Below are 12,247 nucleotides of genomic sequence, written 5' to 3' on the forward strand. Positions count from 1 at the left end.
CCTTTTTCCTCTCAGATGCAGTTAGTGTTTCTTGTGAGAGAAAATTGGAGTAAATCTCCTTTGTTTCATTAGGGCAATGGCTACTGTCTTTATCAGAATACTTGCGCTATTTCGCACAAGTGGATTGGTCTTGATATATGCCACCACTTTTAGCCGTTTGTTGATTTGTGTAGCAGTGGTGAATGTGAAATGGTTGATGAACATTTTCCTCCTTTTGTGTAACATTTCAGTCTATTTACATATTAAACTCTTCATTTCTTTATACTATTTTACAGCACGTCAGCGTTGTCTCCTTTTTGATTATAGATTTCTGATCTGTTTTTTAATCAGATTTTAATCTAGTCTCTGTTATGCCAGTATAATTTAGGTTACAAGAAAGCAGATACAAATTTTCAGCCTGAAGTTCAGGACTTTGATAAAATATTTTAGAAATCAAAAGGGAAAATAAGGAATGTGATCCACAACCCTTTGCTTTAATTTACTTGTGTTAAGTAGGAATTTAACTGTTTTTTTTAAGCAGTTCCAGTGCTTGATGTTCTGTCTGAGCACTCTCACATCTTCGTGGCTGAGCGCTGGGATGCTATTCTCTCATCTGATCCTGATTAAGCACCTCAAACATTCCTAAGGCTGTTTGTAATATAAAATGCTGAAACCATCCGTGAAGCCGTGGCTTAAAATAGAAATCTCCCCTTTTCCTAGTGGATATTACGTATGCCAAGCTGAGGAGTCATGCTCTTTAACTTGGCATTAAATATTGATTGAGTTTCTTTTTTGTACAACGGAACAGCTTTCAAGCTGTTTCCCACTTTCAATTAGTCAAAGCTTGCATGGTTTGACCATTGTTTGGAAGATGTGGATGTAAATTAGGAAGAGTATAGGGAAAGACCACAGCTGTGACACATCTGGAGAGGTAACCCATCTATTAGATGAAGTTGTGTTTTAACTAGACATTTTCCTGAAATGGAAGATTTAAGCCCTTTCAGGAGAGTTGTGGTCGGCGAATCGCAATCCAATTACCATTTTTGCCATCTGTAGTCAGAAGCCTGAAGAGGGCCAGATCCACAGACTGTATCTCTGTCTTGCATTTCCTGTCTGGCTTGGTTCCCCAGTGAGTCCTGTCTGTATTGTATCTTTTGAGATGCCTCTGGGGAGCTTAGATGCCTAATTTTAGAATAAGGAATAAAGCATCTGAGCTATAAACACTGTAATACTCAGGATCATAATCTTCTGCACATAAAACTTGTAGACGTTTTCAATCAGTGCTTATTTAGTTGTGTTTGAACACACTGGGCTATAGCGCTTTGTTGTTATCAAAATAAAATTTTTGCCAACAGCTTTATCAGAAATAAGTTGTTATTAATGTTTAATATCTATGTTAATTTACAATGGTTGCCTGATTGGAAGAGCATCGGGAAGGAGTGTACCTGTTCTCTGTTAGCAGAGATGCATTAAGATGTGTTTTTTGTGTAAGCTCAAGTTGTCAAAGAGATCTAGAAGTGGGAAGCAAACTATTTAGAAGAAACTTTCTTTACCTTATGGTGTCGAATTCTGATAGGGATGGGGAGAAAAGGAGATAGGAAAAACAGCACTGGTGCTAGCTGAGTAGTTTTCAGGTTGTTAAATCTGTGTTCATTTAAATCTTTCTCCTCAGGTTTCCTGGCATTACGCTTAAAGGCAAAAAATATAAACCACTCTTTGAATATTTCATACAGGTAAGTAGGATGAACAAGTTCAGTATTTGACATAGTACACAAAGACAAAAGTAAAAAAGTTTATATTCCTTGCTTATATTGTACATTTTATTTTATATTTAAAATCTTGTCTCCTAATAAGAAAAGCCGCATTTTATTAAAGTAGTTCAAAACCCTAGTGAAAGGTTGAAAAACAGAAGGCCGTTTTCTATATTTTTTCCTAAAGTTTTAAATACAACCAGGGTAAGATTTCAGTGGTAAATAGTAGTATGGCTTCAGATTGCAGCAAAACTTTATATAGTTGTTATTGGGTAAGCAGTATGCTCTCAACTTTTCAACTGGAGAGTTTGTTGTCTGCCTTTAAATTCCACAGATTTTGTATACCTAAGAAAATGACTGTGGATAACTGTTGCAGTTATAATGATTTCTGCTGAACAATTAAAAACCTTTGGTAAAATAACTATTACTATATATGGCCTTTATGGGTGTCCATCTGTGCAACTTTTACGTGCTGTGTAAGTCTACTGTAGTTAATAGCACTGCAGACTGTAATAGAATATATAGTAATAAGAAATAGGGTGGAGAACTGATGGGTTTAAAAAAAAAGAAAACCCAGCAATACTTCTTATTAAAAACTGGCTAAATTTTTCAAAGAGTTGAAATGGATTACAGTACTGATGGACAAGCAGCTGTTAATTCGGGCAAGGGATTCAGTCATTTCTGACTACCATCTGTTTTTGAAGCATGAGCTGAAGTCAGCACAAAGCTGAGGAAATGTCTGTAGGTAGAAGGACCTGTTATTTCTAGAGAAAGGACAAACACCTAGTGGAATCTGGTAAACTGTACTACGGGAGTAAAGGTTCAGAATGGATAAATTATTTCGAGTCCTGCTGTACTTCTTAACGAGCAGATGGGCATACACCAATTTTTCTTAGAATGGATGTCTTGTCTTAAAATATCCCCCTTCAGAACATGCCAAATATAATATTTTGTAACACATCTAATTCAGCTGTAACTATCTGTAGTACTGTTTTTAACCACTTTTACATTAAGGAATAAGAAATAGATCTTTATTTTTTGTTATTTACTCACTGATCACTGAATTTTCTTGAGTTCTCTTGAATTGCTCATTCTGTAGAGGAAATAGAATGTATTACTATAAAAGCAAAGGTTTTCTTTAATATTTAGAAGGTAGAATGGACATATAAAAATGGAAGGAGACTTCTGTATAATTAATGCTTGTAGCTGTCTTGATTGTATGCTCGCTTACAAGAGTGTACTGATTTGTATTCTGTTAAGCACAGACCTGTGTGAAGATCTGTGGCTTGAAGATTAATTGACTGTTAGGCCTTCTTGAGAGGTCTTAGATTTAATCACAGTTGATGCTGTTTAAATGAAGTGTCTAGATGTTTTAGGTATGGGAAATGGATACATAATGTTAGGAATGTCATATTTTAATGTGTGTCATTTATTTCTGATGCAGTTGTTGATTCTAGAGTATAACCAGTAGCTCTTCCATGTTCTTAATAATTCTGTTTTTCTGTATATATGACAAGCATATTTTTGTTTTACAGTGCAAAGATAAAGGTGCCTTTACTGTGTTAGTGGACAGTTATGTGAAGGAGGAGGAAGGCACAGGTGTTGTCCATCAGGCCCCCTATTTTGGTGCTGTAAGTATAATTTATGGATCTGTTATGTCCATTTTGTTCCAACACACATTGCTTGGCTTTCCAGCTACTGTTGACTGTCAGGGTGACTATGAAATTAAACAGTCGTCCTGTTTGCTACTCACAAATATAAGAAGCATCATATTCTAGTGAGTTCTTGCATACACTAGTGACACTTGTGTGCTAGATTGGGGATTTTAGATGTCTCTTGGTTATTGTTGAGGTATGTGAAGTGAACTTGCCACCTTATCTTCCAAGTGTTGTTGATCTTAGCTTTTCCAAAAGTCTAAATTTACAGCCTCAAGAATAAATGATCTGGTGCACTGGTAAGTGATACATTTGGGATGGTAGCTGCAGTTCTGCTCAACATGCTGCCCTTCTTCAGTGTTTCAATTTTGTTACTTGTGCATTTGGAGGGCCTGAAAAAATGCTTCCAGTGCTTTTGTACTAAGGCTTTATTCCTTAGTATGAAGGGATTTTGTTGCACTCCATTTTTCTGTCTACTAAGAAACTTTATTGTTCTTTCCTTCAGTCTTTTCTTGCAAAGGTTAAGAGGGATAATTTTTCATGAATTTCATCAGTTCAATTTTTAGACACATGAATTAACTGCACTAGTTCAGACTCGTTGTCCTTTTTGTATAGTGTCCTGTCTTCAGCCATTATCCAAAGATGCCCTCAAAAAACTTGTAATAGAGCTGCCAATGTCTAGCAATTAGCAGTCCCTGAACTACAATCTCTATCATCGTTCTTGAAACCATTGGCATTAATAACAGACCTCTTTGTATTCATGTAAAATATCCCATCTTTTCCTGTCTTTTTTGCTGCATCTGTTGTGGTGTTCTGTTTGTCTTGTCAAGATGAACATTGATGTGAAAAGATGTCCTGGCTTAAGACAGCTGTGACTTTTTAAAAATTAAAAAAAAAAAAAAGACTGTAGTATTTTACTGGTTAATGAAGAAATTCATGGTGACTGATAGGGTGTCTTAAGGAGTTTAAAGCGTATGACATTCCCTAAACCTCAGATATTCCCCTATAAGTAAGCCTTGCAGGGATTTAACTGAGGGATAAAGGACCAGTCCTGGCCCAGGACCAGTCAGGAACTCTTGCTGTAGGACATGGAATAAAAGAAGAGTAAAGGCTACTAACGGAGAAGGAACTCCGGAAGAAGCTTTCCACTGACTGCTGGAATGTCTTGTTGTGTATTTTCTAGTTGCTGGAAACAGCTTCTTGGAAATGCTGCCCAGCCAGTTAGAGCAAGGACTATCTGCCATCTTCTGTTTGATTCTGTTAAAAGCACACAAAGACTTGTGTAAACACAGAAGGGGGAAAAAATCTTTTCTGTCTCTCCTGGGAAGTCAGCAATTGCCTTTTTAAAACCAGGGTTTTTGAAAACATGACAGTATGTTAAATGCATTACAAAGGAAAAAATGCATAGAGTATTTGTGTGAGGAAAAAGTACACTAAGATCACAAACAAAACTTTGCATGCGGTAGCTGCGGAGCAGCTAGACTTTATAATGAATGATATGGACCTGTGTTAACTGGATATGCTACCATCAGAAGGAAAAGACCACAGTCTTTTAGAAGTGTTGTCTTGGTTCTTCTGTTCCTTCCCTCCAATATAAGTAAGTTCTTCTGATAAATAGTGATCGAAAGTAAGGCCTTTTTATTCTTCTTACTAGTAGACAATCTGATAATAGCTTAGAAATATATCCTTCTCCAACAACATTTTAAATTAAAAGTTCACCTTCATTTAGTTCCAGAATATGTAGTTTTATTGTCTTGTCTGATGTTTTTGCCAAATACAAGCTGTGATGCAGTATGAGAAAGCACTTATTTTGGTTCAAAAGAAATCAAAATTAAAGCTCATGCAGCAAGACAAACCTGCTTAAAAACGTTTTAAATCCATTGTACCTCCAGATTAACATGACATTAAAATGGAGCTGCTCAGACATTTCATTATTTCATCAACTTAAAAGTTTTAGGTGCAGTTTAGCTTGCTTGCAAACCCTGTAATTCCAGCACCTGCTCGGCATGAATCATAGATGTTTCATAGATACATTGCTGTTGCATATTCTTTTCAATACATTGCAAAAGTATACTTGTTTTTTGTATAAGTGGTGCTACAGGTAAACCTTTTGACTTCAGTTTTTTGTTAGTTTTTTTCAAGTTTCAGGTAGAAAAGCCTTGAGTTATTCTTATCAATGAATTTTTAATAGCTTCTCTTTTGTTCATTTTGACTTTTGTTTGTAATCTTTGAAGAGATCTAGTCGTGACAGGCATTTAAGGAAAAAAAAGCGAACAGCACTATGACCTCAGTCCTGGAAAGAATTGAAATTTGTTTTAGTTTTCCAGTGGGGTTTAGCACTTGTGGATTTCTACATGTGCCTGAATATATTCCTGAATTATGGTCACTGAAGCAAGTCTCCATTAAATCGAATGAATGGCAGGTCAGTCTGTAGAACTTTTGCATTCAAGTTTTTCAAAAGAAAGGAAACCCTTGATATATCACTGGCTGCTTCACTGATGTAAACCAAACTGAACCACATCTTGACCTATAGGTCCTGCGAAGTGGAAGGTTTGTTAGTATGTTTTAGCTAGGTTGTCAGCGTGCCAGGCTTTGATGTACTCAATGCTGGCTGCTGCTTCAAAGCCTTTTACAGTTCATTGCCAAATTGTGGTTGACGTTAGTTCTGTCATCTGGCCTACATATTAACACTGCGGTCTGCTTGCTGTATCTCAGAAAGAACAGCTGATGAAAGGTCATCTGAGAACGGGCTTGTCTCAGTTAATCTATTGACCGAAGTAGCTGGTAGACCAAAGAGAGGCTGAATAACTGTGATGGCTGTCCACAGCAGCTGAGAAGGAGAGGCTGTGATATATAGAGCAGTTGAGTGCTGTGACTGAAGTGGGTTTTCGTTTCTGCATGTAAGGCATTGGTACTTGAAGCCAGCCTCACTATTGCTATGGACGAGTTTCAGTGTGCCCTTTAAAATACTGTCTGGGTCAACAGACCTGGCTTGAGGGAGCTGGTAGGAGCTAGTGGGTAGTGTAGAAGATGTAGGAGAAAGTTCCTCTGTGGAGTCTGGAAATCCTGCTTTGTCACTCCAAAGGCCAGCTCACTGGTATGGGTTACATCTAGGGAAAGGTAGTTCAGGTAGCTATGAAACACTTGTGTCTAATGCTTAGTTGAACACTTGCTTCAGATATCATCTCCTTGATCAAGGTGGACTAATTGCTTTAGAGTGCAGGTCTTTTGCAAGAGCTGCTGTGTGCTTGTTTCCCAAAAGGTAAATGAACTCTAAGCAAAGAGGAGGCTAACAGTTCAACTGCAGCCAGTTTAGACAGACAGGGTCACCGCACGTTCCATTTCACACCACAATAAAACCTACAATTTTTAACCCTTAAATTAGTGTTTTTCTCCCTGTTTTGTCAGAGCAGTAATATAGGAACCTGTAAGACACAAAAGCAACCTTCCTGGATGCAGGCTTAGACAGGACCGTGCTCTTTGGGGGAAGTAAAGTGGTTCTGCAAATGTGTTGAGAGATTGATCTGCAACTGTCCCCATCTCCCTTTCTTTCCAACCCCCAATAAAGTAATTTCACCTTCAGGGCAAAAAATCAGGTAATCTGGAATAATGATTGGTTAAGACATGCCTTTACTTTGGCTTCAAAATTGAAATCAAAATCTGAATTGTCCTGTTCCCCTAATAATTTTGGTTTGCTCTTTTCCTTTTGAGCATACCACTGTTTTCTAGCATGCATGAAAATTTTGAATCGACTCTCTTGTCCTGAATTTTTTTTTCCTTACTGCTAATGTAAATTAAAGAATTAAACAAAGGCTGGCCAGAAAAATAAACTGTGGTGTTGTCCATGTATAATTCTTGGTCAGTATCGTTGCCTACGACCAACAAAAATTGAGAAGTACAGATTTAAAAGCTTTAAATTAAGAAATTCGAAGTTGGGATTTCTCATCTGTAATTCATGAATTAAATTGATTAAAACAACCTGCCATCTAAAAATGCCATACAGGCTTGTGTGTTAAACAGTAACAAGTCTCTGTTGGCTGGTACAAGAGCATGACAGTGTTTTTCAGATTCTTTTCTAGGCAATAATAACCTGAAGCCATTGAATATTTGTATATATGTATGTGTAAGTGGAAATATACATACGTGTGTGTGCACAGAAGCATGTGCACGTATGCCTTTAATAGGTGAAGTAGAGAAATGCATATACTTGACAGAAGTAATAATTTCTATGATAAATAAAAGTACAACTTCGTAAAATAACATACTTTCTTAGGTATATTTTGGTGTAGTAAAGGCTTGAATATTCTTCTGTTCTTGTCCAGTCATCACATTTCATACTTTGTATTTTTTTTTTCAGGAGTGGATATTATAATGGATATTTTAGACTTCCGTAACTTGTATCTACTGCACTTGTATGTTTTGTAGGATGACTACAGAGTCTGTGTGGATTTTAATATAATTCAGAAAGATTCAGTGCCAGTTTGTCCTGTTGATGCATCAGGCTGCTTCACGGCTGAAGTGACTGACTTTGCTGGACAGTATGTGAAGGTCAGTGGTATTGGAGAAAGAAAATTGCTACTTTATTTAAGATAAAATTCATATGTAGAAGTGTTCTTTTCTGTTGCTGATTAGCTGAGAAGAGAACTAGGAGAGAAATCCATGAATTTTCCCCACTTGGAGGACACATTGCAACATGAATTTACTTGCTAATAAATGCAAGAGAATCCATGTGGAAGTAGCACCAAAGGAACTCCAGATTGTTCCAGACAAATCCAGAAATAAGTGCCTCATAAGTTCTATGTACTCAGTAAACAATCTATTTTTCACTCAGGGTTTCCCACTGCTACAATTTGATAGCATGTTCCTCTTTACAGGTAAAAGGCTTAAAATCTTGTATTGTATTTGACCTTAAACAGCTGTCATTGCTTCCTGCTGTATATTGAGGCAAATAAGGCAACACTGGAGACTACATTCTTATCACCTTCTTGCTGATAGGAATCGGAACTTAAGGCTCTTGGAAAATATTCTTAGGGTCCTGAATCCCTTTTTAGCTTGTGAATATTGCAATATCAAAAACCTTTGTATACATTTTTTTTCCTTTCTTATTCTCATTTTGACAGCATTTGTCCAGTACATTGTCTTTAACTCTTAAGGTACATCTTTCAGTCCCAGTTTAGAATGTGAATCCTGTTTAGTTAGGTGTAACAGAAGATGCTTCAACTTCTGTAACAGTCACATTAGAGGAATGAAGTCTAAATATTAGGTAAGAGGCACTGTGTGAGTTTCTGTTGCACAATCAGACAACTTAAAAGACTTAATAGTGTGAGTTCTCAAGTGTGTTAGTGCTACAGAATAAAAATGAATTTTGTACCATTTAGTGTATGTGGAAACAAGATTAAGGGTAATATGGGACTGGTGCTATATACCAGGATTTGGGGAGCAAATAACTTTTTGAATTTGTTTCACAGTGCCTCTTCAATAAATAAATGGATTCTATGCAAGTTTTTTTGACTTTTGTATGTGTAGATACTGGACTATTTGTAGGGGTCTTTTTTGTTTGGAATTGAATCCTGTGGTAGCTTACTGAAATAGTGAAATTTGTTACCCAAGGAAAACTTCGTTCTGTCTTTCTAGGATGCAGATAAGAACATCATTAAATTACTGAAGGAGAAAGGCAGACTGGTTCACAGCAGTAGTTATAAGCACAGCTATCCGTTCTGCTGGAGGTAAGGAGAGAAGTGCATATGGCTTTAAGATTGAGGGCTGTAACTGAATAGTTTCTTCAGGTTTGCTTCTTTTCCCACCCTCCCTTAACCTACTGAAATATTTTTTTCAACATGATTAAAAGTAAAAGGAATCAAGAGTACTGAATCAGAGGGGCTGCAGTTTTGCTTTCATAGTCAATTAAATGGGATTTCTTTTCCATAAGTGTCAGGAATTTTAGTGCTGAAAATTGTTTTCAGCTAAGATTTTACTTTCTTTTTTTGAGTTTGAACTTGTTCTTCAGAGTTGCATGTTGCTAATTGTTTTTTGAAGATGGCTCTAATACATCTGAGAAAAAACTTGTTTACTAAACAGCTGAGTGGTGGGAAAATATTTATCATGTTCAAATAAGTATATGGTTTAATGTGTTTGTGGTCAAACTTCTAATGTTTTGGATAAAATGGCTATTTTAGCTGTTATGGTCTGTTTTAGCTGTTTAATTCTTGTTGTTGGCTTCTAAAAATGACTTGTTTTTTGGAGTCTAGCAGCCCAGTTGCTTATAATTTGGAAACTTCTGTATTGTTGATAAAACATTAACATGAATTTAACATTTGTCTTCCCCATTGGTAGCAAGTATAATGCATAAATGGTTAGGTTTTGTCAACTAGAAATTTAAGATTAGCTCTGGAATATCAGGTAGGTGGTTCAGCATAGTGGCCTGTCACCAGCCGTCCTTGTCAGATTGGGAATTCTTTGCAGATGTTGAAGGGGAACTGTGTGCAAGTCTCCATGGGCACTCAGTATAGTAAACAAACAAAAATATTCAGAGGAGAGAAATGAAGGCTAGGCAAATTTAATCTAGAAATGAAGCATGTTTTTATTAGTATCCACTCCGGTTTTAACTGCGTCTTTGAAGAAGAGTAACTATCATTGTTAGTACTTTTTATTGCTTTCGTCTTCTATTAAGACAAAAATGTTTATCTGGTGATTGCTGATTTGACTTTTATGCAGGTGGGTTTTCCTTACAGAATAGCTTTTCCCAGTTTGTCCCACTAGATACTAATAGTGATTTGCTAAGGAGTAGTTGTTTGGCATTGTTCAGTGTCCTGAAAATTGCTCGTGCAATTATTGTCAAAATTGAGATATACACATACAAAAAAAGACTCAACGGTGTCAATTATTAAAAAAAAAAAGGACACCTCCGAAGTCTTTTAGTAGGAATATTTTATTAAACTTTTTTTAAAAGTTGAGACACACTTAAAAAAAAAATCTGATTTCAGATTTGAAGCCACTTGGAACATCTTTAGTCATATCTGATGCATACAGCATCAGTACTGAAATGGTTGTGAATGAAAGCTTTTCTCTGTGTCTTGCTCTAACGCTACTAGGTGAGATGTTTTAGCAGTGTGCACTTATCTTTCAACTACAGCAAGAATAACCTTTACTTGCCATTGAATAGCATGACTGGCTTGTTCCTGACTAGGAGCTAGCTGAGGGAGGAAGGGGAATTACTCTGTTATGTCCTTCGTGAATAGGGACAGTTTTTGATTAATGGCAGCCAAAAACAAGCAGCGCTTTTATTTTCTTTATGTAGTAACTCAAATATATAGTCATGCCCTTCGGAGACAGACTAGTAATGCAGAAGTGCTGATTCTGTAGAACATACTTAGGCCTGCCACACTGTTGACATTTTTGTTGATTGATGATAAGTTGCAGGCAGCACCTAGCAGCAAATTATCTGGTGGGAAGAGCAGAATAATGGAATCTACTTGAAAAACTCATTTCACTGCCATCAGAAATCAAACCATAATTGGAATATGCTAAAAGCAGAAGAGTAGTTTTTGACTTCAAACATAGTTACAAGTTATTTTGATTAAAGTAAAAGAACTTTGAAATCGGGCCCTTCTTCTTAACGTACTATTTATTGCTCCTGCTTTTCCCTGGAACCAGGCAGTTGTTGAATCCTGAATGTTATTTTCTCTTGCTACATATCAAATTAGGGTCCTTCTCCTTATCGTTTTGTTGTAAGATATGTAGTAATCTTCTGTCAACTAACGTTGAAAATTTAGAGTGGAAAACAGTGACACTGCTAAATACACGGTAGACAACTTCCAGATAGAATTCCTCCTCACTGGAATTGCTGAAAATGGAAATCACTGGCAAAAACTGCTTTGTGGACATGTGAGATCTTGATAGCCTGAATGCTTATCTGGTCTAGGTAGCAATTTAACAGATCAGGAAGGTAGCAAAGGTGACAAGCTGAAGCGTCTGTCCATTGTAACTGCTGTGTACGAGCCTGTTAGGAGGCAATACTGGGAAGCTCTGTCACAGGCAGATACAGAGCTTTGTCTTTCTAAGCCAGTCAAAGCAAAGCCAAGAAGCGTTCTTTAATGACACATGGTCAGTTATCTGTGATTTGCTTCCTAAATTGCAAAAAAATGGAAGGGAATAAGATCACAGTAAGCTGTTTTAAACCACTGTATAGTCCAAAACAGGTACGAGAAACTACTGGGAGTGTATAGTGCGCACAGAAAAAATGCTCTCAGATCTTTTCATCTACAAAGATTTCAGAGAGCTAACTTTGTGCCACTGCTAAGGAACAGGCATCTTGCTCAGGTACTTTGCCACCTCTGATTAAAATTCTAAAGGACACATTCTTATGCAAGCACCCTACCACTGGCATTCCCTGAAGGATGTGCTGGTCCTGGGTATCAGAACTCATCTCTGCATGTGATGGGGTGATGCTGTGAGACTGGGTAGGTGACTCTGTCACGCTTTGGCATGCACTGTGAAGTTTCTTGCCATAGCAAAAGACCAAATATTCTCATGTTGCCAAAATAAGGTGTTCTTGTTAAGTTTCATCTGCTTTCAACTCGTGTCCTTAGTGTGGTGCTTTCCACTGTTTCATCATCCCAGTATTTTGCCTGAACCTACCATCTCCATTTAAATATTTACTTGTTCAACATCAGCTCAATTTTACCATAAGATACCATGCATAGATCCATTGATATAAGTATTCTTTGAAGACTACAGGAAATGGTAGGTGCAACTACCTCCAGAAGTGGGTGGTGTCCCTGCCTATGGCAGGGGGATTGGAACTATATGATCTTTGATTTTCCAACCCAAGCCATTCTATGATTAAGTGCAAACGTTAGCTAC

The 12,247-nt window shown here is 37.0% G+C and overlaps 1 protein-coding gene across 1 annotated transcript in view; it reads left to right on the forward strand.

Annotated features, from left to right (window-relative positions):
- IARS1 (isoleucyl-tRNA synthetase 1) overlaps positions 1–12,247 on the forward strand; it is a 105,792-nt gene that overhangs the window by 23,511 nt on the left and 70,034 nt on the right. The window contains exons 10-13 of the mRNA XM_035558434.2: positions 1,652–1,712; positions 3,266–3,361; positions 7,811–7,933; positions 9,020–9,111. Of these exons, the coding sequence (XP_035414327.1) occupies positions 1,652–1,712; positions 3,266–3,361; positions 7,811–7,933; positions 9,020–9,111 (372 nt within the window). The remainder of the gene's footprint in view (positions 1–1,651; positions 1,713–3,265; positions 3,362–7,810; positions 7,934–9,019; positions 9,112–12,247) is intronic.

Source organism: Cygnus atratus, chromosome 10 (genome assembly GCF_013377495.2).
Source record: "Cygnus atratus isolate AKBS03 ecotype Queensland, Australia chromosome 10, CAtr_DNAZoo_HiC_assembly, whole genome shotgun sequence".
NCBI lineage: Eukaryota > Metazoa > Chordata > Aves > Anseriformes > Anatidae > Cygnus > Cygnus atratus.